A 27,500-nucleotide genomic window follows, 5' to 3' on the forward strand; every position below is an offset into this window, starting at 1 on the left:
TTAATTTGATACTTAATACAATCACTTTTGCTGTGATGTAGTTGAGCTTTTTCAGAGTTGGATTGCCAAGGGATCGACACTAGGGGGCAGCAGAGCCAAGCGTGTGTCTACCAGGGGCCTGTAATGGAAAGGCCATTAGTCTGGTGTTCATGACTTAAGTAGGGCTGCACGTCTACGGCTTTGAAGGCGCCTCTCCGGGGGTTATTACGCTAACTGGTTTGGACATGAAGGAAGTGCATTACCTTACCGCTTAGCTTACCGTACCGTCTGACTCGCGCCTTTTTAAAGTTTTAACTCTGTTTCTTTTACTTCTCTACTTACTGTTTTTGTTGCTATGCGACCTAGCTGCACGTCTTTTCATACTCCCCTGCCGGTCTTTTATTTTCGTACGTCATTGCCATAATTCATATATTCACATGGACTCATTTTTCACAGATTTGTTGTTTCTGAATGTCTTCATCTCTTTCTCTCCTTTCTGCTTCTTCTTTCCTTGTTTGTTTCCCTGCTATGATTCCCTCTGTCTCTGTGTCTCTCTCTCTCTCTCTCTCTCTCTCTCTCTTCCCCCCCTCTCCCTCCGGCCTCTTTCTTACTCTCTTCATCCCTCTCTCTCCCTCCCAAAGTTGTGGTCATGGGCGAATTGCCGAACACGTTGATCCACCACAACGGGGCAGTGCTGCACCTGATTCTTAAATGTTGATGATCTAATTCTCTCTTTCTCTCTCTCTCCCTCCCTCCCTCCCTCTTTCCATCCCTCCTCTCCCATCCAGGGTGTGGGACGTGGGCTCGGGCGAGGTGCTCAACACCTTGATCCACCACAACGAGGCGGTGTTGCACCTGCGCTTCTGCAACGGGCTGATGGTGACGTGCTCCAAGGACCGCTCCATCGCCGTCTGGGACATGGCCTCGCCCACCGACATCAGCCTGCGCCGCGTGCTGGTGGGCCACCGAGCCGCAGTCAACGTGGTCGACTTTGACGACAAGTACATCGTCTCCGCCTCGGGAGACCGCACCATCAAGGTAAGAGAGGGAAAGACGCATGCACACACACACACACACACACATACACAATGGGTGGTTAGGAGAGCTGGGGTCTAAAAAGTGAGGGGCACAGCACTGCCGTCGACTTTGATGACAAGTACATCGCCTTTGCTTACTTTGAGGCAGCACCATCAAACTGAGGAGACCGGGGCAGACGGTTAGATCATCAAGATTAGATAATCAGACAGAATGAGTGGGTGTCTGGGACAGATTGGAATCGGTGAAAGGCCAAGTGACCAAGGTTGCACCATCAAGGTTGGTTTTGGGCAGGGAGAAAGAGAGAAGAGGGGGGAGAGGAAAAGGAAGATTGGGCAGATTGGGGATAAGAGAAAGAGGTTTTAAAAGGGAGCCTGAGCACACGTCTGACAGGCTGGGTAACGGGCAGGACAGATGCATCATATTTGCTAACATCCACTTGGGTCAACTCCTATGTCAGGTTCTTGGTCTCTGCAGACGGCACCATCAGGGTGAGTTTCACAGAGTCGGGTGAGGATCGGAGATCGAGATTAAGAGAGAGTAAGAGAGAGAGAGGAAGAGAGTCGAGAGAGAAAATATTAGCCTTTCGTATTTTAGGTCATGCTTCCTTCTAGTCTTATCAGTTCTGCTATTCCATCTGTTTTTATTCCTTTCTTCAATCGTGCATGACTTTGTTTTGTTTAAATTACTGAGCAGTCTTGGGGTCTTGAACAGAAAAAAAAAGTGAAAAATGGGCCAAAGTTTGAGTGTAACTGGCAGTGTTTTCACTGCTGTTAGTTCTCATTGCTCACTGTTTGAAAGTCGAACTGGAGAAGCTAAAAAGGCATAACACTCTCGAGGGTGTATTGTTAACACGCAACAGGAAGGGTTTTTAAACATTTAAGTCTTGTCTCCCTCTCCGTATTCATTCCATCTTGCTAGAATAAAGGAGGAACACTGTTTATTTCTTTCTGTACATTTTCACACGCACGCACAAAACACCAGAATCTGTGTGAAGCAGAACCGACCCACCATCGTCAGAATCAACCAAGCAACTACAGTTATCCTGATGTCTTCCATTTTGTTTATTTCTATAAACATTTTCATGCAAAAAAAACTTTGAAAATGTGTCACTGACGTTTTGACGTCTTCCATGCATAGTCATTGAGACCTTGATGACTCATGGGATCAGATCGGATTCTGTTCATTTATTTCCATATATTTTAACACAAAAAAGGTTTGAAACCATTGACCCAAGTGACTAAGGCCTTCTTGACATCTTCAATGCTCTCATGTTGAGAACCTGACTCCCAGTAATGAAACAAATACAAGTTCTGTTTATTTATCTGTTGCCTATACACCCAATTTTTTTTTTTCCAAATGCCATGTTGATGTCTTACATGCGTAGATATCAAGCATGGGAACCTGGCTCACACGATCAGATTGGACAGGCCAGGTCGGGTCGACATGAATAAAACATCACAGGAACAATCTGCTCCCTGTGTGTGCCTCTGCCTCTGCCTCTGCCGCTCCGCGTTTGTCTTGTAATATCACTCAGCTCACGACCGGGCCAAGGCAAGGCAAGGACCACTGCTGCTGTGTTGGTTGGCAGGACCGCAGACTCAAGGGCTTTTACTTTTTCTGCTCGCTCTCTCTCTCTCTCTCTCTCTCTCTCTCTCTCTCTCTCTCTCTCTTTCTCTCTTTCTCTTTTTCTCTTTCTCTCTCTCTCTCTCTCTCTCTCTCTCTCTCTCTGTCTCTCTCTCTCACATTCACTTCTCTCTCTGTCTCTCTCCCTCGCTCGCTCGCTCGCTCTAACTTCATTCTCTCTCTCTCTCTCTCTCTCTCTAGCTCTCACTCTCTCTCTCTCTCTCTCTCTCTCTCTCTCTCTCTCTCTCTCTCTCTCTCTCTCTCTCTCTCACATTCACTTCTCTCTCTCTCTCTCTCTCTCTCTCTAGCTCTCACTCTCTCACATTCACTTCTCTCTCTGTCTCTCTCTCTCTCTCACTCTCTCACATTCACCTCTCTCTCTCTCTCTCTCTCTCTCTCTCTCTCTCTCTCTCTCTCTCTCTCTCTCTCTCTCTCTCTCTCTCTCTCTCTCTCTCTCTCTCTCTCTCCCCTGAGTTTTGGCTTCTTGGTTCGTGGGACCCACTGGAGGCCTGCTTGGGTCTCACGTTTCGGCGGTTGGCTGATCTGGCTGCTCGGCTCTCCTCAATATTGTGGCTCTTTGGGTCCAAAAGAGTAAATGGTCATGTCCAGAGGTTGATTTAATTAGGAGTGTTATGATTGTGTGGCTTGATTGTTGGCTAATGCTTTTCCCCTCTGCTCTGTTGCTTTTAGAAGTGTGTTTGTTTGTGTTGTGATCCTAACTTTTTGTGTGTGTGTGTGATTTCAGGTGTGGAGTACCAGCACGTGTGAGTTTGTGCGTACCCTGAACGGCCATAAGAGGGGCATCGCCTGTCTGCAGTATCGGGACCGGCTCGTGGTCAGCGGCTCCTCGGACAACACTATCAGGTGCGTGTGTGTGCGTGTGTGTGTGTGTGCGTGTGTGCGTGTGTGTGCGTGCGTGCGTGCGTGTGTGTGTGTGTGTGTGTCTGTCTGTCTGTGTGACCGCATGCCTGTGCGTCAGTTCATACAGCATGTCACAGTACCTGCCTCTATGCGTGTCTATTTGCCTGCTTGTGTGTGCGTATGTGTGGTGTGCGTGTTTGTTTTTGTGTGTGTGCCTGTGTGTTGTATTGTACCAACTGCCTTATTGTGTGTGTGTGTGAGTGTTTGTGGAGGCAGTCCGTGGGAAATGCTTTGTGCTTTGGAAGCAATGCTGAGCGCATGATGTGTTCTCTGGCCTGTGATGTGGCATGTGTGTTGTGCTCCTAATTCTCTCTGTCTCTCCCGGTGTTGTCATTGTATTCCTGATTCTGTGTGCCTCTTCTCACCCTGTGTTTGTGTGTGTGTATGTGTGTGTGTGTGTGTGTGTGTGTGTGTGTGTGTGTGTGTGTGTGTGTGTGTGTGTGTGTGTGTTTGTGTGTGTGTATGTGTGTGTCTGTGGTTTGTTCTCTCTCTCATGTCTATATGTGTTCGCGTGCGCTGTGTTACCAATTCTGTTTTCTGATACTAACTGTGTATGTGTTTGTGTGTGTGCATGTCTGTGGTTTGTTCTCTCTCTCGTGTCTGTGTGTGTTCGCGTGCGCTGTGGTACCAATTCTGTTTTCTGATACTAACTCAGGGTGTATGCAGGGTTTTAAAAAGTATTAAAAGGTGATAAATTAAAAAGTCAAAATTTAATGGCCTTAAAAGTAGTAAATTTGCTCAAAAAGTATTATTTTTTGAAAAACTGGGTATTATTTTTTTGAGTTGCACCATTTTGATAAAAAAAAATCTTTCTTTATTCACTGTTTATCACAGTTTTTCCATACACCAGTGATTCGCCCAACAGTAGCCACAAGACCTAGTTCATAGCAGAGTCGTGCCATAGAAAGCAGACATTTGAACAGCACTCTGGAATCGCACTGCTCCCCTTCGGACGTCTTTTTGCAAAACACAAAAGTGTAATGTAGTGTTTAGAAGGTAGAAATGACAAAAGATGTATTGTTAATACTGGAATCGGAATGTCGTGATGGTTGTAAAAAAAATCTAAAGGTAGTGAAAAAGGGTATTAAATGGTAGTAAATTTGACTTCAACATTGCTGTATATACCCTGTTACTGTGTGTGTGTTTGTGTGTGTTTCAGGCTGTGGGATATAGAGTGTGGGGCGTGTCTGCGGGTTCTGGAAGGCCATGAGGAGCTGGTTCGCTGCATTCGATTTGACAACAAGCGTATCGTCAGTGGAGCATACGACGGGTCAGCAAGTCTCTCTCTCTCTCTCTGTCTGTCTGTCTGTCTGTCTCTCTCTCTCTCTCTCTCTCTCTCTCTCTCTCTCTCTCTCTCTGTGTGTCACATTCATCTGCATTTCTTGGATGCATCTCTGCACTCACAACCTCTATTTCTCTCGCTCTCTCTCTCTATCGCTCGGTCTCTCTGTCACATTCAACCGTGTTTCTTGGACACACATCTGCACACACCCAATTTCTTTTTCTCTCTCTCTCGCTCTCTATTTGTGTGTCTTGGACACATTCTTACACTCTCTCACACACACACAAGATCATTCTCTTTCTCCACTTGGACACGTATTAAGATTTAGCACCCAGTAGTTCCCAATGTCCTTTCTTGCTTTATCACATCTGTTCCTCGTTGTTCATGATTGCTCATTGTCATTTACACACACACACACACACACACACACACACACACACACACACACACACACACACACACACACACACACAGACAGACACAGACGTTTGTCGATAGCCGTGTGATTCTTGTCTCCTCTCCTCTGCAGTAAAATTAAAGTGTGGGACCTGCAAGCAGCCCTGGATCCCCGTGCTCCAGCCAGCACCCTGTGTCTTCGCACACTAGTGGTGAGTCAGTCTGTGTGTATTTGGGTTGGGGTGTATGTGTTTTTGTCATTCTGTGTATATGTTATTGAATAAGTGTGTGTGTGTGTGTGTGTGTGTGTGTGTGTGTGTGTGTGTGTGTGTGTGTGTGTGTGTGTGTGTGTGTGTGTGTGTGTGTGTGTGTGTGTGTGTGTGTGTGTGTGTGTGTGTGTGCGTGTGTGTGTGTGCGCGCGCGCGTTTTTGTGATCTTGTCTGTGTGTGTTGACATGTACTATGACTGTACCGAATACTTCATGCGAAAGAAATTTCATCCAGTAAAGCGGGGCTGAAAGGCATGCGTGTTGGCCAGTGCCAGCGCTGCCTTGGCAGGGCAGCGAGTGTGTGGGGCTCAGCTTCACTCTCCTCTCCTCTCCTCCTTTTCCACTCCTGCTCTGCTGCTCTGCTCTCAGAGCTGGTGTTACATAGCCATTCCACAGAGAAAGCCACACTTCTCCCCCTCTCTCTCTGCCAGTCTGCCTCTACCCTTCCAAACTAGCCAGGTGATTTAAAAAGTAGATTAAGGCACAAGCCAATTCCCTGAATCCCTTCTGTGTGTGCGTGTGCGTGTGTGCGTGCTTGCGTGTCTGTAAGCGAACCCACACACCATCCCAGAGCTCATAACACACACTTGATCTCTGTGGCATGTCCACTTGCAAAGGTAGACAACATTCCATTATTGTTTATTACTTTGTTATTGTTGTTACCGTGGCAACAAAATTCCATGGTTACCCTGATTCTAATTCCCGTTGTCCTTTCAGCCGTGGCCTAATTGGTGAGGGATTTGGTCTTGGGATCAGAGGGTAGCAGGTTCAAATCCCAGCCTTACCAATAGGATATGTGTGGATGTGTGTGGTCTCCCAACAACATTATCCATGTCTGAAGTGCTCTTGAGCAAGGCATCCGACCTCCCGTAGCTCCTGGGACTGTAACCAATAACCTGTACCTTTTAAAAAACAAGCAAAAAAACGTTGATTGCTTTGGGTAGAAATCGCCAACTGAGTGAATTGTAATAATGTGGCATGCCCACTTGCAAAGATAGGCAGCATTCCAATGTTTGTGTGATACTGTTGTTTCTGTGGCAACGGAGTGCTACCAAGATTCTTATTCCCATTGTGTGTTGTTGGGTTCTGTTGCAGGAGCATTCGGGCCGCGTGTTCCGTCTCCAATTCGACGAGTTCCAGATCATCAGCAGTTCCCATGACGACACCATTCTCATCTGGGACTTCCTGAACGTCACAGCCAACGGCCAGCCAGAGGGACGCTCGCCCTCGAGGACCTACACTTACATCTCCAGATAGCAGGTACACACACAGACATGCAGCACACACACTAGCTCTATCTCACTTTTTTTCCTCACGCCTACATCTACACACACACACTACCGCTATCAAACTTTTCCGACGTCAATATCTACACACGCACGCACGAGGGTGCGTGCACGCACATGCACACACACATGCACACACACACACACACACACACACACACACACACACACACAGCTGTCACAAACTGCACTCTGCCCAGCCATGGCTTTAACGGCTGGGCACTGGACTGCTACTTGGGCGACCCGGGTTCGATTCCCGGCCCTGGTCATTTCCCGATCCTTCCCTATCTCTCTCTCCCATCTCGTTTCCTGTCATCTCCCACTGTCCTGTCTGAAAAATAATGAAATCCCCAAAAATATTTTTAACAGAAACTTACTGCACAAACTTAATTTGCCGTAACAAGTGATGGGTACAGATTTGGATGGGTCTGGATTTACGTGTTCGATTCAACCAGTTGGTACACCTACCTGAATTGTACAGATAAAACCAGGTCATTTGGCATATGTAGCACCGGCCTGTAACCGGAGACTCCAGGTAGCCCATCATTAGCCGTTACTGTTGGAACAGACGGCGGGCGTTGGAAAGCGGCGGAAGTAATTGACTTTGCACGGAGGAGCAAGTGGTGTTGGCTGCTTAAGTGGTTCTGGCCTCAAAGAGAAGTTGGATTTCAGCGAAAAATATGTAATGAGCTATGATGCGGTTCGACGGCAGACAATGGAATGTTCACATTTTTGTAAACACAAGCTTCGGTTTGTCGTTCTCCCTGATTGAATGTTAATCGTCAAATCTTTCGCCGTTCCTGGTCTGTGCTGTCCAGGCGGGATTCTGCAGCTTTTTAACGCTTTCAGCACCCGTGGTCTGTTCCTACAGTCACTCACTTACCGCACGGATACACCGGCTGCGACCTGAGCGATGCAAGTAATTTACTTTGTATTGAGTCGGGCGACAAAAGCGATTCGAGCGACTTGAGGCGATTCACGCGACGAGAGCGACCGTTTTTAGTTGAACTCCTTCGAATATTATGCAAATTAGCAATTTTGTAATGCTTGCATTCTTCTTTTAACGGACATACTCTAGAAGCTTCAATGGCTCGTATCGCTCTTGCTGCACAAAAGCGACTCTCTGACGCTTGAATCTCGTCGCGGCCGGTCTGTTAGCACGGTGAGCAGACAGGATTCTGTACCAGTTAGTTACCTCTACCATGGCATCGTACTAATGTGCCCATTGCCAGTAATCTACTTTGGACTGTGTCTTTTATATTAGCTCCTCCACATTTCTACCCATCCTACGCTCCCTGCAAGTAGCAACAGGCACCATCTCCATTACTCATCACCATATCCTGTCTGCTACCGCACATTACATACCACACATTCCCTCTCAACCCACAACACGCGCACACACATACACACACACACACACACACACACACTTAGTGAACAGTGGATGGGGTGACTCATCGTCGTGCTATCTAGGAAAATGATTTGGGGTCTCGACCACATATCCTCTTGGCCCTAATGCAATGAATAAGTTAGCTGGAATCCCCATATCGCAACAAGGACACACAGAGGCTCCAGGCTACTGTTCTCCGCCACACCACCACGGCTAAGAAACCGCTGACGTTGATTAATCACCTTGTGGGTTTATAGTCTCGACCCGCTTTTTTTTTCCTTAATTTTTTCTTTTTGTCTTTTTTCTTCTTTTTTTCAGTGAGGTTTGCTATAGGCCTGTGTTGTTGGATATGGTATTTTATTGCTTTCCTGGGCCAGAAGCATAAAAACGGACACCCATGCGCACGCGCGCTCACACTCACACACACACACACACACACACAGTCTTTGACCCAGTCGTATATAATGTCTGCAGCGTGGGCATGTTGTGTGTAATGTGGTAGCCCTCCAGCAGAGATAAGAGAGTTGCAAGAGTCCCTTAAATCCTTTTTCTTATATCCACACACCCACCCACACACACACATACACAGACACACATTCACACAGGTATGCATAAATTCTGTCTTTTTTCCATGTACTCCCACACACACACTCTGATTCACACAAGTATGCATAAACACGCCACACACACACACACACACACACACACACAGACACACACGGAGACACACACAGACACACACACACACACACACACACACACAGACACACACGGAGACACACACAGACACACACAGATAGGCAGATAAGAAGATATGCAGTGTGTAATCTGTTTCTTTCCCTTCCACAGGTGCCTCTGCTGTGTGGTAGTGTGTCCTGGGAAAGCTGAGAGCTGATTGGCTGGTTTTGGCTGCGACTGCGCTTGGTTGGTTGGGCCCCAGAGAGGAGGGAGGAGCCCCGGGGACTGACCCTCCTCTTCTTCCTCCATCTCTTTTTCCTCTCCTTCTCTCCATCTTTCCCCTCCTTCTCTTTCATCTTCCCACTGTTCACCATGTTGACCATATGCACCACTGTGCTGTGCATTCATCTATCAGTGAGTTAGCCCCCCCTCCTCCAATTATGAAAAACTGCACTTTACAAACACTGTCCCGTCCGTTTGACGTTCACCACCAACCCCCCTCCACCCCCATTTTTTTTGTTTTTCCCTTGCCTGAAAAAGGTCGTCTCAAACCACCGCCATTCGCCATCACTTGAAGTGTGCAGCTCAGCTCGTAATTTAAGTTCTCAATGCCAGCTCTATTTATATACAGAAGTCCTGAAAAGCACATAGTTGCACTCTTTAACTCCCCCACCAACTTTCAGACTCACTCACTCACTCCCTCCCTCACTCACTCCCACACATACCCTCGCACAGACACAGACACATACACACCTCCTCCTCTCCTAACCACTAGTATGGTCCTCTACAGTTCCTTTGGGGAGGCCGTTCCTTAAATCTTTGTCCAGCCTGTTTGGGTCGCCGTCGCTGTAGAGATGCCACTGTAGATATAACAAACAGTAATAAGCTTAGCAGTTAGCGTCAATCAGCAGCCAACTCTCCTACTAGTTAAATTAGCCGCCTAACTTAACAACTTGCGTACTTAGAACTACTTACACAGGACACTAGCCATACAGCAGAGAGATAGGTGTTCGTTATTCTCTCGCTTTTTCTCTCTCCTCTTTTGTCCACTGCACCCCCTCCCCCCCCTTCTCCCATCCCACTTTCTTTCTGTTTTCCATCCTTGTTCCTTTGTTTATTTTTCTCCTCCTCCTTTTTGAAATTACCATGGATGGGACCGCTACACGCTGGCTCGCACGCACGCTCTTGCTCGTTCACAAGCGGAAGGATGGGACGGACACATGGCACGAGCATGAACGCACATCTGAGACAAAGACTCTTGTGCAAGGCTCAGGAAAGTGAAACAAGGACCTGATCAGTCGTTTTGATTGGTTGGTTGGTTTTTTCGACTGACAGGATTTCAGTTATTTATGCAGATGGGATGATGGGCTGACTTCAGGAAGTGAGAGACTTGTGGTCCGGTCCAATGTTGACCGATGAGGATGTGAGGACCGGGAGGAAAGTCAGGCTCTTACGAAGCCTGCAGTGGCCTTTTTCTCCAAGGGCATGGAACGCGATGGGCTGCTGGGACTTGATTGACAAGCTGGCAGCACCAAACAAAACTGCAGTGTCTGACTTTTGGTGGGTGGGTGGTTGGGTTGACATGTTGCCTCGCCCCTCGCCACCCCCACAGTTTGTCTCGTGACTTGTATGTTTGTGTGTTGTTTTTGTTATTTCTTTTATTGTTTTTCATCGAGGAGATTGCTGTGCATGTGAGGCCAAAAGGGGAAGTGGTTTCCTGCCAAGCCTCTTTCTTTCTTTCTTTAACCTTTTTCTTCTTCCTCTCTTCCTTTGGAAACTGCCCTTCATACCATTTCCTCATATGCCACTGTTGTTTTTTTTTTTTTTAAAGGAAAAAAAAAAATGGATACGTGGTCATTTTGTTCTTGGACAGATTATATCAGACATTGTAATTTATCTTTTCATCCAGTGTCAATTCTCTCTCTCGCACTCTCTCTCTCTCTCTCTCTCTCTCTCTCTCTCTCTCTCTCTCTCTCTCTCTCTCTCTCTCTCTCTCTCTCACCTCTGCCTGTATTTGCCTGCCTTTTTCTTTTGTTCTAAGGGTCCTGTGTCTTGAAACTGATTTTAGCTGTAAACAAAAACTTGTCTTGTCAAAACTGTGTTGTATAATATAAGAGTTTTTTTAAAAATGGATAAAACATTATTGTGAATAAAAGACTTTACTGTGGATGAGTGTGTGTGTGTGTGTGTGTGTGCGCACACTTGTGTGTGTGTCAGGCCTCTTTAGACTGTCTCTGACGTAAATGTGTACGCTACCTTGTGTTTTGATATTTTCATCTTGGTTTATTTTCATCATTTTAAAGGGATGAAGTACATGATTGTGAAAATTGTATCAAGCCGTGTGTCAAACTCAACTCTGTGTAATTTCCATGCAACCAGGATCCGTGTGGTGTTAATTGAATCACAACCAGCATATAACTGCTCGAATATGACCGGTCACCACACGCCTTTTTCACAATAGCTTATCATGCTTGATGACACAATTCCGAAAAATTTGCAAAGACCTTGCATAGCTCACAGATTTTTTTTAATGCTTTTTTTTCTTCAAAGTTATGAATCGTTGTTCGCAGTATTCAAACGTGTGTACTGCAAAAGACAACCCTTGCAATCTTCACTGCTGTGCTTCTCTGTGTGTCCACCAGATGGTGCTACAAGTTCAGTTTTAGAAAACAGAAAATTCAACAGGCATGCTGTGAGCGAATGGTTGAGTCAAGTCAAGGCCTTGCATGCCTAAACCGAAAGCTGGACTGTTTACTTTTCAAGGGCATCTGATCTCGTTTTATTTATTTTTTTCTAAGACTCCAAAGCCATATGCTCCGGGTATATCTGTATCAAGTCCCCTATCAATAAAAAAAAACTGAAATAAAAGACACCGAAGTGGGAGATAGCCTGGCTGGCCTTGACTTTCTTTTGTGAATGAGTGGTCCTGTTCTGGTGTTGGCAGTGCACTGCTCTGCTGCTCGTGCGGTCGGTTGGCAAGGCCGGTGCATTTCAGATTCGCAGGCAGGCAGGCTTGCGCTGTGCTGTGCTATGTTAGTGCAGTTTTTGTGTCACCCTGAGACAGCACTGGAATTCCTCACTGCCTGCACTCTCTCTCTTTCTCTCTCTCTCTCTCTCCTCCTCTGTATTTCTCTGTTTCTCTCTTTCTGCCTCTCAGCTCGGCTGTTTTTTAAGAACATATCAGAGCTCGGTCCAAAATAGTTCTTTGGTGAGCAGACTGCTGCTACACATTAGACAGCGTGATGAAATCCGTTGTTGTCTGTGCAGTGTAATGGACGTTAAAAAAAGCAAATGTAATCTGTTTCAAGTTGTACAGATACCAGATACATACATGTGTCCAATCACAAGACACTTATCTGTTGCAGGTTTTCTCTGTCGGTGTGTTTGTCTGTTCAGTGTGTGTGTGTGTGTGTGTGTGTGTGTCAGCACAATCATGGCAGACAGTGTGTGAGTGTCTGACAGTCTCTGTGCGTGTGTGTGTGTGTGTGTCTGACTGCATGTGTCTGCTGGGTGTGTGTGCTTCCTGTGGGTCTGTGGGATTTTTCCCATAATTCCTGCAAGTCTCAGGTCACTACTCGGTTCTCACGCACATTTTTCAAATTCCTTCCTCCACGCCATTACCATATACACCTTCTTCCACCCTGCCTGGGTTTGGCTCCCGAATCTTTCCACCATTCCGCCAGCGTTGTCGTTCCACGAGCGAGAGAGCCCCCGCTCTGCTTCACTTTACTCAGGATCCCTCCCTCCCTCCGTGCCTGACTGCCTTTGCTGGGTTCGGAATCGAAAAATCCTCCAGCGTTTTTCCCACTGAGTCAGCTGTTTTGATGTCTGCCGATTCTATTGGCTCATCCTGTCAGTGACAGGTCTACAGTTACCACCACAGGGGTAGGGGGGATTGGGTTTGGGGGACTGGTGGGGGGTGCAGTTAAGTGGTGTGCCTGCCATGCCCCCCCTCCCCACTCCTCCTTGTGAGACAAGTGTCTGGGACTGAAAATAAGAAAATGGATTTAGGGGGGGATTTTTGTTCTGCCCGTCAGTCTGTGCGGCTGCCGGTACAACAAAGAGATACATTCAGTAAGGCCTGCATGCAAAAACCTGGTATGTAAACGAGAGCTTTTGAGTTGAGATGGGATTCTAATTTTTGTTTGTTTAAAGTGGGGCTAAAAAAGACATGGATCGGGTAGGAAAAGAGATAGAGGTGGTATTGGTGGTATGCAGTGTTTAACTTGGGCAGGAGCCCTCTGGAGCTTGGCTCCCCCTCCAAGAGCAGCTCCCCCTCCTTACTCTGTCATACCTGCTACATTATTTTTAGTAGTCAATGTACAGCAAAGTCCGATTTTCACAACCGAGCACAGAAGAACTCCCCTACAATAGCCAACTTGGAGGCACCGTAGCTCAGTGAGCTGAAACACTGTACCATAAATCCACTGACATGGAGATAATTTCCCGATATTTTCCAATGTCTCTCTATATTCCGGTGACTTAACTTTCTCAACCTGTCCAATCCTATTATGGCCTAAAACCCCGGAAACATATCTGTGAAGAGGACAATGTAACCACAATGGATGGATGTGTTTGTGGAAAGGATAGCGGACGACAACAGCAAAGTATGGAAAAAGGAGCGCCGTTTACTGATGCACAGTTTTTTTCTGTAAGATTTACTGGCGTGTAGAAAGGCTGCCATACACTGAGATGAAATAAATAAGTGAAATAATTTCATATTTATAACAACAATTATAGTAGCAATCATATAATATTGCTTATTTAGCCTTTACTCTTTATATATATATAATATAATCTTTATATAGTTTTTTTAATGGGTTCCCTTTAATATTTTTTTGTGTATGAGACTTTGGTTAATCCATAGTGTCCTTGGTAGCAGCATTCCATACTGTCTCAAAGTTGGGAGTAAATTGTTCCCTGTGTCGTTTCTATAGCAATGCAAATGCAAAGAGATTGATTGGGCAGCACCCCTTTCGCCCTGTGATTGAGTGCTTGCTATTGGTTTACAGGGCTGAAACGGGGGCGTGGTCACCAAAATCCATCATTGGTCTCCAGTTGTCTTTGGTTATCATAAAGTCTTTTTTTGGTGCAGCTGATACTTAATGTCTTTATAGCATTCATTTGTACATTCCAGTTCTCATAGGGTTATGTCCTTCAATAGAGAGAGGGAAAGCAAAGGCGAGATCATCACCTGTTGTCCTCCAGGTCACCCTTCCCTGTTGTAAACGTCCAATTAAGGGCACGTCACCCCTTCTGCATGGAGAACTAATTCGCGGGCAGTCACTCACATCGCCCTTCTTTACATTGCGGGCGCTCCGTACGACGAATTTGCTCCTCCAGAGTTCGATCTCGATGTAAATCGAAACAAACATGGCCGGTCAAAAAAAGCAAACATCTTTCACAGGAACAGTCATTCCCTTAATGATGGCCTTCACTCTCAGCCACTCTTCACACTTAACGAACGCACATACACACTTTCACACACATACACGCACATCCATACACAAATACAAATGTCAGACATTTTGGTTGCTTAGGTCCTGTGTCAGGAGAACATGCCCATTCCCTAAATTGGCAAGACTTCTCTTTTGGTTGCCTCATCCTGGACCTTGCATTCCTGGATTTTTTGTTTTGAGTTTTTGCCGTTTCTGAACAGGCTCGAAGATCCAGGGCAAAAAGCTTGATCTGTTGGCCCGTTTAGTTATTTCCATGCAGAAATCTGGTCTCAAGCAGGTCTGGTCTCTGGGACAGCACCGGGACAGGACCGGAACTGATCGAAGGTCCAGTCCAACAGCTTGGTCAATTGGACCGTTTGGTTAACTTCCATGCAGAATTCTGGTCCCAAACATACAACGGAGCCAGACGGAGCGAAACTGCACTGGAGGGGACCGAACCGATAGGGCCCGGACAGTCGGCGGCAGCCCAGTCCCACCCTGCCACTTCTGGCTTGCCAGGTGTCGACTTAGTCTCTAGGCTTCTCCATAGGTATTTGGGAGCCTGTCGTTGTGTGTTCTGTCTGTCTATCTGTCTGGTTCAATATCCAAAACCAAAGTGAAAAAATGAATAGGGTCATTGCTGTGTGTGTGAGTCAGTGCTGACGTTATTGAAAGAATTGATGAGATGATGCCTGGACTTCACACAGTAAAACAGCTGCTAGTCATATTCAGTCTGTTGTCAGCATCGAAATTGTTTAACATTTTAGCATTAAACAGGATTCACCCCATGCTGGGCTAGTTGGCATACACTTAGCTTAGGCCGCGTTAGCATGTCTCCCTTTTTCGTTTTTGAAATGATCCAGTCATTTTCTCTTTACACGGTGGCAAAAGATGAGGGACTGTTGGTCAGTCAGTCAATCAGTCTGGGTTAGCACGTCCCACAGGGGTAAACATTTTGTAGCTTTCGTCCCGAAAAACAGAAACACACAGGACTTTTTAGTGGCCTTTTGACAGGAGACGATGTGTGGGGCGGGTAAACAAACAAAAAGACGCATTAGCATAACGCTAATGTTTAGTGTTGTTAGCGTGGCCTGGCGGCTCTGACTCGCTTGCTCCGCTTGCTAACCGTCGTGAAGCGGAACGGCGTGACGTCCGGCTGCTCCCCCGGAGGGAAGCGTTTCATGAAGTGGACGTCCTGTTGGTTGGGGAGTGTGTGGGGGCCGCGCCGAGGGCGCCCCTTCTTGGTGAAGCCCACATACCAGCCGTTGTACTTGGCCGACATGAGCGCCGTGTAGTTGTTCTCCAGCACCTTCTCCACGAAGACGCAGTCAGCACTGCGATTACTGGCCTTCTGGGAGGACACAAAGACAAGATGGGGAAAAGGCCATAAGGTCAATGGGCAGAAAAATGATAAAGGACACGCACACACACGCACACAATATAGCATAACATTGCTGTTTTTAACACAGGGCATTTACTCTGTGTAGTGGAGGGCGCGCACATACAAGGGAAAAATATCAGCAGGTGCCAACAAGATGCCTGGAGAAGACCTATGATCGAAACGTTGCCATCCTCAATAAATTAAGTCTTTTGCAAGCAGCGTGCAAATCCTTCCCCATTTGTTTCTCACTTTATTGTGCTACAAAACGAGGATGGTCTTTGCTCATAGACAGGCAGGGGAGTGGGAGTGTACAGCAGTGTATTTATTAATGCCTTTATTCTGTTTTCCACCAAGGAAAAGCCCAATTCAGCCTGGAGAAATAAATGATCTTGTTTTTTGGAGGCCTTCCTGGAAGCCTCTCTTCTCTTGGGATGAAAAGGTTTGTTTCAGAATGTCATTACGTTATTATTAGGTCTCAAAATTGCTAGCGGTTGCCTTGTGAATTGTTTTATTGGTAAGAATGCGGTCTGTAACTCATTTATTTCAAGAAAAATAACATCCTATTTTTTTAAGTCCCATGCTTCCTCCTCAATTGGTCCACCGTTCGTTTAGGATACGCCAGCAATGGAGGATTCGTTCTCTGTAGTTTGTCCAGAGGGATAATATGGTTCTTAAACATCTGACTGACTTTGTTTTGAAGTGGAGACTCATGATATGGTGCGAACACACTTCTCTGGTGGTAATTGAACTCAATTTTCTTACACTTGCTTGGTTTGTTGTAACAAGCTCTAATTTTAAACTAAAACTTAAAATGTAACATAAACTCTGTACTACACTTAATAGGGAAATGTTTAAATTACTCTTCAAGGTTTAATAAACTCCCAATTGAGTTTTTTTGCTTTAAACTGTACAGAAGTATCATATGTACCATATGTATGGTTTAAATGCTGTTATGACTGCTTTAGCGGATCAGTCGATCAATTTAGCACCATTAAAATTAAACTCTTTATACTTAAAAGGAAATTTGGGTGTCCAACATCACCTGTGCAATACACATTCCTCTACACAAATACTGTATCTCCACACTTTTTAACATTATGATGGACGGATGGATTCATTTCAACGAGGAAATTATCCAACCAGGCAATCACCTGGTTGAATTGGACAAGTAAAACAAGGTTATTTGGAATATGTGGCACTGGATTATATACAGCAAAAAACTCATCCAGTACACATTCAGTGCCACATATTCCAAATGACCTTGTTTTACTTGTCCAATTCGACCAGGTGATTGCCTGGTTGGATAATTTCCTCGTTGAATTGAAACCAGGTCATCTGGAATATGTATATTCACTGTAAAATAATGAATGCTGTTTGCCCATCACTTATGTTTAACGGAAAAGCTCAACACACATTTTAACTCACCTTGCCCACCAGCTTGCCCCTGCGGTTCATGCACAGGTAGAAGTTGGTCTCCTTCCCCCGGATGCGCACCTGGCTCCCAAAGGTGTCTGCCTCCACTACGAGCTGGGCTTGTGAAGGGACACGCAGAGAAACGCAGACTGATTAAAACCTGCTGGAGGATCTACGGTGCATATTTGCATGAGGCTCAGTGATTGGCAACCTGGATTCAACACTGGATTGTAGTTTCTGCATCCACGTTGCCTATCACTGGAGGCCCTAGTGTACTACAGTATTCACAGAAATAGTTGTATACTCTGTTGGTCTTCAGGATGGGTATGTATCTGTATGAGGCCTACTGGGAGATCTAGTATACTTCTTGGCATGTGGCTGTGAGAGTAAATTGTGTGATGTGCGTACTGTATATACTCCAGTGTTTCTGAGAGCTACGTCTCTAATTCAAAACCACCTAAACCCCAACCCTAACAGGGATCTGTAAATGCAGCATCATAGCCCTAACTAAGAATGGCGGAAATTGCATACATGGTATACAGCTTATGATGATACATGAAAAAGTTTTAAGAAGCAGACATCAGGGTTCCATAGCTATGTCACTATCGTGTGAAGTTGTACCTGATCCATACAACAGTGGCATGGTTGCACTACCTGACTTCTGCTTGTAAAACCATCAATGACCCATGTGTTATACGGCCTATTTTGGTATCTAACACATCTGCTGGTGGATCACACTTTGGGAAACACTGCCGCAGGCGTACTTGTTCTTCTCTGTTGTCTCAAGCACACATCAGGGGCTCTGTGTTTAGCCCTGGGGCTTTTTGCTTCTCGGTTCTTGGAAGCTCTTTGAGAAATCATAATCCTTCGCTGGAAACCAGCAATATCCAGGTTGATTCCAAAGGTGTGTGAGTAAAAACTCACAGAGTCCAAGACCAGAGCGAAAAACCAGGAATATCCAGGGTGATTCCAGAGGTTTTGTGAGTAAAAGCTGATGAAAGGAGTTTCTGATGTAATATCTTCCCCAGAGCCGCGAAAAACCATAGCAAAGGATTTCAGACACAGCAAAGGACTTCTGACACATTTGGAACCGTGGTTCATTGTTAGCACATGTCCACACTCACACACATACTCAACGAAGAAATGGTGCATGCAGATTTAGTGAGTCAGGTGCAAACTGCTGCAAGTACAGTATGAAGTTATTTTGTTAATGTACTTATGCAATGCAGTTGCCTGTAGTCTCGCCTTAGAAGCAATACTAGATCCATGGAGCTTGGATTCTGGTCCAATCAAGGATTGACGATATCTTCTAAGAACCGGCACACAGACAGCTGAAGGAGTGATTGTGTACGACAATTGATCCCCGCGCCCTCTGCCACTAAAGTCTTTGTTTGACACAATTACACAGACCAGATAACTATCCTGTTTGCCCCCGCGCCGATCCATTTTGGCTGACAGGTCAGCTCCATACTCACACAACACCGCTCGCCGATCGAAACGAGGAAATTGCGTTTTCGCTTTTTTCGCACCCTCCTGTCTACGGCTAATGTTAGATTAACGCAGTCTTTGCTTATCCCCTCCAGATTAAAATCTAAATGTCGACTAACTCACGCCGTATCTCTTCTCCCCCTTGGCTTACCACACCGACTAAGCCTTCACTTGACTTCCTCAAAGGACCCCTGGAAAAGACGGGGAAGGAAAGGCAAGGAAAGGAAAGCAGAGCAAAGAGGCCATGTTTGTTTAAAAATAAACTCTTGAAATGGTGCCTACATGACCTTTGTCAACAAAGGGGTCAGGTAAGATCAATATTTTCCCTCTCCAGCCCCAACACCCCGCTTCCCACCCCTCCATCCCCAAACACACACACGCACACACACACACACACACACACACACACACACACACACACACACACACACACACTTCTCTAATCTCTCTCCATTCATGTTCCCCCCACTTGCTGGGTAAATACACCTCCTTTAATCCCTGCACGAGCTGCTCTTTCGTTTGGTGGGTGTGTTTTTTCCCCTTCTTCTTCTTCTTCCTCTGTTTTCCTTTGATAACATAACCCCACGATGAGCCGTGAGTAAGATCGTGGCTGAGCTCTCGCTCCCTCTCTGGGCACACCAGATATCGGCTTCGCGGCTCTTGTGAGACAACAAAAGTAAAGAGCGTGCACACATGGCTGTGATCTTATATTAGTCTAATCAGCAAACATTGTCGAACAAAAATGTAATGGCTCAAGCAGGCTTTAAAAGATAGATAAGTGTGGAGAGAAAAAAAAGGCAGAACGTGTGTGTGGGTGGATGTGCGGGAGTGAGTCAGTGTGTGCGTTTGCTGTGTGTGCAGTGTTTGTGAGCGATTGAGTGATTGAGTGAGTGGGTGTGTGTGTGTGTGCATCTGTGTTTGATTGACTGCAGTCACTATGTGTGTGTGTGCGTGTGTGCGTGCATCTGTGTGTGTGTGTGTGTGTTTGCGTGCATCTGTGTGTGTGTGTGTGAGAGAGAGAGTGTGTCTATATGCATCTGTGTGTGAAAAAAGAGAGACAACCTCTGCAGAGGCGGAGGAGGAGTGAGGGAGGAAGAGAGGGAGGTAGGGAGAGCAAGCAAGGGGAAGCGAGGGATGCAGGGGAGGCAGCCTATAGAGAAGACAACAGGGGGGTGAATGAGAAATCAATAGCCAGAGATCAATGGGCAGATGAGTTTCTAACACAATGTCTAACACCAACGCCTGCGCCTCGCCTCGCTTGCCTGCCTGGCTGACTGGACTGCTCCGCTCCGCTCTGCTCTATCCTCTCCCACTCAGCCCCCTTTGTCTTGCTGCCGTCTGTGGCCCGTGAATCATTGTGTCAGCACCCTCCACCAACGGCAGCGGCCCCATCAGCAACAGCCCTATGCTACACAGCCCCTTTTCCTTTGTTTCCTCCCTCCCCTGTACTGTAGGCAGGTTCAGCTTCTCCACTGCTGCCTACCTCTGCTGCGCTCTGACTGCCTCCATGTGTATGTAGGTGTCTGTCTGTCTGTCTGTCTGTCAGAGGTACATCTACAACGTATCTGCAGCAGCTTTCTCTATAGATCACTGATGGTGTAGATGTGTGTCTGTGATGTCTGTGTGTGTGTGTGTGATAGAGATTTTTGTGATTTACTCTGTGTGTGTGTGTGTGTGTGTGTGTGTGTGTGTGTGTGTGTGTGTGTGTGTGTGTGTGTGTGTGTGTGTGTGTTTGCGTGTGTGTACTGGACTGTTAGTCTACATGCACAAAATATGCGTGTGTGTGTGTGTGACCATCACACTGAATGTACTCTGAATTGCACACTGACAAGCCTGGCTCTTTGGTGTAGCGGTCAGAACCACAGTTCAGCACCCCAGAGAGTATTGGTTCCAGTCCACTACATTCTGCTACAGTGTGTATTTGTTCTGTACACTGAACTGTATGTGTATATACGTAAATGCACAAAATATTTGAATGTTCACTTGCCATATGTGATTGGGCGTGCATAATGTGTCTACTTGTGTGTTTGTGTAGTGCCCTTACCATACTGTATGTGTATATGTTTATTGTGTGTGCCTGATATGTGTGTGTGTGCATTTGTGTTGTGCTCTTATCATATTTGTGTATGTGTGTGTGTTTGAGAGCTGTCTTGCCATATGTGTGTGTATGTGATTGTGTGTTCCTGATGTGTGTGCCCTTACTATATCATGTGTGTGCATGTGTGTGTGTGTGCGTGTGTTTGTGTGTGTGTGCGTGTGTGTTTGTGTGTGTGTGTGTGTGTGTGTGAGAGACTGTTGTGCCCTTTGTGTTGTGCCCTTATTTTAACGTGTGTGTCCGCGCGTGTGTGTGTGCGTGTGCGTGCGTGCGCGTGTGTGTGTGTGTGTGTGTGTGTGTGTGTGTGTGTGTGTGTGTGTGTGTGTGTGTGTGTGCGTTTGAGAGTGTTGTGCCCTTACTATATCGTGTGTGTGCGTGTGTTTGTGTGTGTGTGTGTGTGTGTGTGTGTGTGTGTGTGTGTGTGTGTGTGTGTGTGTGTGTGTGTGTGTGTGTGTGTGTGTGTGTGTGTGTGTGTGTGTGTGTGCGTTTGAGAGTGTTGTGCGCTTTGTGTGGTGCCCTTACCATATTGTGTGTGTGTGTGTGTGTGTGTGTGTGTGTGTGTGTGTGTGTGTGTGTGTGTGTGTGTGTGTGTGTGTGTGTGTGTGTGTGTGTGTGCGTGTTAGAGTGTTGTGCCCTTTGTGTGGTGCCCTTACCATATTTGTCTCCGTCCTCCCCCTTGGCGCTGATGCGGCGGCCCATGACCTGCACGTGCTTGCCGCTGGTGCGGCTGTACAGCTGGTAGACGCGGTGGTGCCGCCGGCTCATGGCGTCCCGCACCCGAGTCTGGTTCTCCACGTGCACGCTGAAGTTCACCCCGTCCACCCCCAACACCTGACAAAACGACCGACAATACAGGGAGGCTGTGAGTTTTTATTTTACAGTACCTTTACACTACATTACACTTAGCTGACACTTTTAACCAAAGTGACTTACAAATATGACAGGGTGTTGGTTACAGTCCCTGGAGCAGTGTGGGGATAGGTGCCTTGCTCAAGGGCACTTCAGCTATGGAGGTTAGAAGGAATTGGTAAGGGTGGGGATTGAACCTGCAACCTTGAGATCTACAGGCCAACTCTAAAACCAACAGTCTAATTTACAATACGTACATAGCATTACAGTACATTTTTAGGCAATATGTGTATACATTACATAGTGTTTAGTATATCCAATATTTGGTATTTAGGTACAGGGCATGAGTTACGTTCCCTGTCCTCTTCTTCTATTGTCTTCTGACCATGTCTGCTGGGCCTGGCTCGGTGAGTGCAAACAGGGAGGGTATCAGTTTCATTTACAATATGTAATATAACATGAGCCTTAGCCCAGCCATGGGCAACCTGGATCCATTATTTACAATCCAGTGCCACATATTCCAAACGACCTGGTTTTAACATGGTCAAGCAGGTGACTGACTCTCAAACAGCCAATCACCTTGTTGAATTGGGCGGATAAAACAAGGCCATTTGGAATACATGGCAATGGACTATAACCAATGAATACAGGCTGCCCATCACTGCACTGAGCTGACACTTTTTATCCATTATTTATAAATCCATGTATTCATTGTATTATTATTTTTTATCCATTATTTAGTATTATCAGTAGAGTGTTAGGTAGAGTCCTTTGAGCAAGGGCTTGGCCAAGGCCAGCACGCCAAGATGCTTCATGAGTCACTGAACCCACCCCACCCCCTTTCATCACATGCCAGAGGTGGATAAAGTAAAAGCAGAAGTACTCTTACAGTGTATACCTACTTCATTAGGTAGGTAAGATCATATTCTAGTGTTGTAATTGCATCAGTAAGAGTACCTCTACTTTACACACTCTGCTCACATCATCACCCCTTTTCTGCTCTCTCTCTCTCTCTCTTTCTCTCTCTTCCTGTATCGTCCTCTGACCACGTCTACATCTGTTCCCCCCGTTCACCCCAACCCCAACACCTGCTGGGCCCCGGCGAGTACAAGACGGAGGGAGGGGAGGGTGTCAGTTTCACCTAAACCCTGGCTCTTATTATTATGTCTATGGATACGTCTCTCCGTGTCTGACTCATTTGCTCTCTCACTGTGTTCCTTTCCATCTCTCCATCTCGATCTCTCTGTACTCTCTCGATCTGTTTTTCTTCTTCTTCTTCTTTTCGCTCCATCTTCTTTTCCATTTCTTTCCCTCTGACCGTCTTTATCTCTGTCTTCTCACTCCAGCTCTCTCTCTCTCTCTCTCTCTCTCTCTTTCTCTCTCTCTCTCTCTCTCTTTCTCTCTCCCTGTGTGGTTTTCTGCGTGGCTCTTGGCTCTCCTCATGGTTGACCCGGGGCTATCAGCCTCTCCATCTCTCTCTCCTCCCCCCTCCGCCCTCTTCTCTTACCCCTGTTATCTGCTGCACCACCTACCAGTACTTCTCCACTGACTGGCCTTCTCATGTGCATGTCTCTCTGTCTCTCTCTGTCTGTCTGTCCGTCTCTGTCTGTCTGTCTGTCTGTCTGTCTGTCTCTCTCTCTCTCTCTCTTCCTCCACCTCTTTTATTTTCTCTGTCCTGTTGCCTTCCCCTTCTTTCTTTCTCTCTCTCTTTCCTCGTCCTCCATCTCAGCTTCTCCACCCTTCTCCACCTCCTCTCTCATACAAATATCTCCAGGTCTCTCCTCTAGTCAGCCTTTCACTCCATCTCTCTCTCTCTCTCTCTCTCTCTCTCTCTCTCTCTCTCTCTCTCTCTCTCTCTCTCTCTCTCTCTCTCTCTCTCTCTCTCTCTCTCTCTCGCCATGCTACGCAACCTGCCATTATGTTGTTGCATGATGACACTCACCTGCAAAGGCTTGCACATCACCAGCAACATCTGGATAAATCTGGAAGAGACGGAGAGAGTGATAGAGACAGAGAGGAATGGAGGGAGGAGGAGAAATGAGGAATGAAAGGGAAGAGAGGAGAGGAGAAGAGGACACCTGGGTTAAAAATAGTATAATGAAGCATGTATTACCTCAATTACACTCAAGACAATAATTGCATATAATGTGTGTATCTGGATGTACTTGGAAGAAGAGGAGAACATAGAAGGGAGGGGAGGAGAGGAGGGAGAGATGGAGAGAAGGGAATACTAGTGGACATGGCCGTTACAATGTTGATCAAATTAAACCTTTACTTGCACTCCTTTGCAGCCTCCTTTGTAGTCTTGTGCACCCTTTTCGCCATATTTTATGACACATTCTGCGCATTCATGACATTGTTTTGTTTGATATCTGTACTGGACAATGCTGCAGCAATGCAATGTGGTGAAAAGGCATGAGGAGAATATGAGGAGGCCTGTGTGTGTGTGTGTGTGTGTGTGTGTGTGTGTGTGTGTGTGTGTGTGTGTGTGTGTGTGTGTGTGTGTGTGTGTGTGTGTGTGTGTGTGTGTGTGTGTGTGTGTGTGTGTGTGTGTGTGTGTGTGTGTGTGTGTGTGTGTGTGTGTGTGTGTGTGTGTGTGTTAGGACTGTGCTTTGAAAATGTGGAGTGAACAAAGACCTCTGCAAAAACCTGGGTTATGTACAGTATGTGGATCTTAACAGGAATGCAACAACAACACAGTTGGAATGCCATAGGTAAACAGCAGACCGAGACTCAGGAATGAGGACAGAGCAAAATGAACAAAATGAAGAGTTCAGATGCTAAAGCCCTCTGAGTGCATTTGCCAAGAATATAAGTCTACAGAATCAGTCCACCTTTTTCGATTTGCCTTAAATTGGACATGGAAATACAATTTAAACAGTTCTCATTAGGTGGGTCACATTATTTAAAGAGTTTCACATTTGAACACTTCTAATCTAGACAAAAACATCTGTCTAGACCAGTGGCCTTTTTTGAAAACCATTGACCTCATCATAAGCATGCCAACGCCCCCCTTGACCTCATCATAAACTTGCCTGTGCCTCCCTTAGTATTATAAAAAGACTAAAATAGACTATTGCCCCCTATTTGCAACTGAGTGCACATAGATGGCTCCCCTGGAACAACGCAAATTTCTCAAGGACACTAACTTTGTCTTAACAGATGTGGTCTAACAGTCATTTGAAAGAGTAATGCAATCTGTCTGTTACCTGTCAAACTTAAGTGTCAATAAGTACAAAAGGATCAAGGTAGAAGTGAGCACAAATGACAAGGTCATGAGGCCTACATGGAGGACAAGTTCTCCAAAAAGCTACGCAGATTCCAACCGATGGACTATCAGATCAACCGTCATAACGGCGTATAGGCTTGCTGTGTGTAATGGTGCTTGTAACACAACAATAGATAGTAAATTGCAATCAATGGGTTGCATACAATCAAGTGCAGTAGCAGTGGTATTGCACTATGAGCAATGCACATTGTTTTGGGGGCATTGCACAGTGAACACATCTGGTAACGGTTTACCTGGCAGTGCAGAAAGAAGCATGACATCTGCATGACAAGACACTGTCATAACACTGTCATGAAAGTCTCATAAACATGATGTCAATGTTTTTGTTCACGATTGTTATCATTGTTATAGAAAGTATTTAACGCCATTATACACAGTCCAATTTAAATTGTCCCTTCAACATGCACACAATTCAAGTAGCCTATCATTGTTATACTTGTGTGCATGTTGAAGGGACAATTTAAATGTCATTGTACTGTGTATAACGACAGTACAGGCTTTCGGTGACAACAGTCGTAAAATGTTTATGGCATTGACACAATATTGATGACACTGTGATGACAGTACCGTGTCATGTTTAGAGTCAAGTAAGGTGTTACCACATCTTAGGTCATGTTACCCCAGTGGTTCTCAACCTTCCCATGGTTCTCAATGCCCCCTGGACCTCATATTAAGCCTGCCAACACCCCCTTGGCCTCATCATAAGTCTGCCAACACCCCCTTGACCTCATCATAAGCCTGCCAACACTGCCCTTAAAATATGAAGTGGACTAATGCCTCCAATGGCAACTACGCACCGCTCCCTCTCAGCTGTATCCTTCTTAACACTCTCCTAAGGCCCCCTGTTGAGAAACACTATGTTACACATTGCCTTTATATGACACACTTGTCGGGAGTCCCAGCAGTGAATCACAAGGACAGTGCCCCTGGACAAGGACACGTTGGCAGCCTTGAATAAAGACGGGTGACAGAGAGCACTGGTCATCCATTTCGCAAAGCACATTTTTCAGCACTTGACACAGGAATCAAAACAGTGACCCTTTGATCCCGAGGCCAATTCATTTACCAACAGGGCAGGCCACAGCTGTCCAATTGTATTGGTGTTTTGGTCATTATGTCCATCTGGTTTAAAGTCACTGGCAATCCAAGAACATGGTTAGCAATCTGATAAATGATGAATCTGGCCACATTCACCCCGTGAAGTGGTACGTCTACTAATAGATAGCCCACAGCTGTCATTTAGATAAGAACATAAGGACTCCAGACTCTTGTATTAGATGATTTACCACTCAAGGTTACTACTTTGCCAGGTGCTTGAAAGGACGGTTCAAGGAAGGGGTTAACCTCCAAACTGAAAAAGATATAGCCAAACTTTTCAGTGTGGGTCAAAATTAGGCATGCGGCATACAAGCGAGATACATACATGTATGAGCAATGATCTGGATTAGTCTCCTGATCTAGGATTTACTTCTGGCAATCTACGGTATCGTGACAGAGAGACCATTTTTGACATGATTGCACATAACTGTAGGGAACTGAGCTGCCTTTTTGGAGGTCTGTGGTCTTGGAGTGCTCGTCAAACTATACTATATCTAATTCTTCAAACTATACGACATCTAATTCTTTCTGAGAGGTCCTCTTCGCATGTTATATGAGAAGTCTTTATTTATGTTGTGCGCCATCATATTTCTAGATTTAAGCGTAGAAAGTCATGTCTGGAGTCAGACCAGGTTGCAATGTCCTCTTGTCACATGTCCCACACACGCATGCACACACATGCACGCACGCACGCACGCACGCACGCACGCACGCACGCACACACCCACACACACAATGACTGAGCTATTGTAGAAGCTGTCACCTATATCATGCTCGATTCCTTTATTTTTTCATATGTCCCCCCAGTAACCGCCAACAAGCTTGAAACAAGATGTCTGTGTCCTTTTCTGGATAGCATGGCACCACCACCCCACCCCCACCCCCAGCAATCCGCACAACCCCTGTGTCTATACACATGCCAACCATGATGACCGTATCATTAGAAAAATTGTGAGCCTGCCCATTCCTATTATAGATACTGTTACCCCAACCATGGTTGGATTCAGACCACACTCTTGCGTATCCTTTCCCTGTCTCTCAAATAACCCCCAAAACAACCCCTCAACCCACACCCCCGCATCCGACAAACGATCGACTGACTCCAATATATTGCGTGCTTTCATATTTCCATTTGTACAAAATGTGACCCGGTCACCTCGTTCATGCCTGTGTTCAGACCACACTCCTGCATCCTTTCCTGGCTTTCATATCCCCCCAAGCAACCCCCCAACCCACACACACAGGGAAGCCAACATGGGGGCGGGGACAAAGGGGCTAGTTGTCCCAGGACCAGGGAGAGGGCACACACACACACACACACACACACACACACACACACACACACACACACACACACACACACGTGCACACACACACACACACACACACACACACACACACACACACACACACACACACACACACACACACACACACTTAAACACATACACAACAGCAGACCGACCAACCTAGCAACCCCAACACCTGTAGTGTATTTCCCAGCTGTGGGAATTCTACCGCCAGGACCAAGGCAGAGATGTTGCCCCCCTGCCGCGCCAAGCTTTCCACATGGATGTACGAACAAGGC

At 46.1% G+C, this 27,500-nt stretch overlaps 2 protein-coding genes across 3 annotated transcripts in view; one reads left to right on the forward strand and one right to left on the reverse strand.

Moving 5' to 3' along the window:
- The window catches only part of LOC134440605 (F-box and WD repeat domain-containing 11-B), a 35,173-nt gene extending 24,145 nt beyond the window's left edge, over window positions 1-11,028 (forward strand). The window contains exons 8-13 of the mRNA XM_063190725.1: window positions 768-1,017; window positions 3,386-3,504; window positions 4,721-4,831; window positions 5,373-5,451; window positions 6,603-6,767; window positions 9,033-11,028. Coding sequence (XP_063046795.1) covers window positions 768-1,017; window positions 3,386-3,504; window positions 4,721-4,831; window positions 5,373-5,451; window positions 6,603-6,764 — 721 coding nt within the window. The 3' untranslated portion in view covers window positions 6,765-6,767; window positions 9,033-11,028. The remainder of the gene's footprint in view (window positions 1-767; window positions 1,018-3,385; window positions 3,505-4,720; window positions 4,832-5,372; window positions 5,452-6,602; window positions 6,768-9,032) is intronic.
- A 2,451-nt stretch (window positions 11,029-13,479) lies between these two features.
- fgf18a (fibroblast growth factor 18a) overlaps window positions 13,480-27,500 on the reverse strand; it is a 29,451-nt gene continuing 15,430 nt past the window's right edge. The window contains exons 2-5 of one of the 2 annotated variants that reach the window (XM_063189617.1): window positions 23,468-23,507; window positions 21,330-21,507; window positions 17,106-17,212; window positions 13,480-15,647 (exon numbers count right to left, since the gene is read on the reverse strand). In XM_063189617.1, coding sequence (XP_063045687.1) covers window positions 15,381-15,647; window positions 17,106-17,212; window positions 21,330-21,507; window positions 23,468-23,507 — 592 coding nt within the window. In that variant the 3' untranslated portion in view covers window positions 13,480-15,380. Of the gene's footprint in view, window positions 15,651-17,105; window positions 17,213-21,329; window positions 21,508-23,467; window positions 23,508-27,500 lie in introns of both variants that reach the window. The other variant, XM_063189616.1, reaches the window with a different exon arrangement.

This window comes from Engraulis encrasicolus, chromosome 23, assembly GCF_034702125.1.
Source record: "Engraulis encrasicolus isolate BLACKSEA-1 chromosome 23, IST_EnEncr_1.0, whole genome shotgun sequence".
Taxonomy (NCBI): Eukaryota; Metazoa; Chordata; class Actinopteri; order Clupeiformes; family Engraulidae; genus Engraulis; species Engraulis encrasicolus.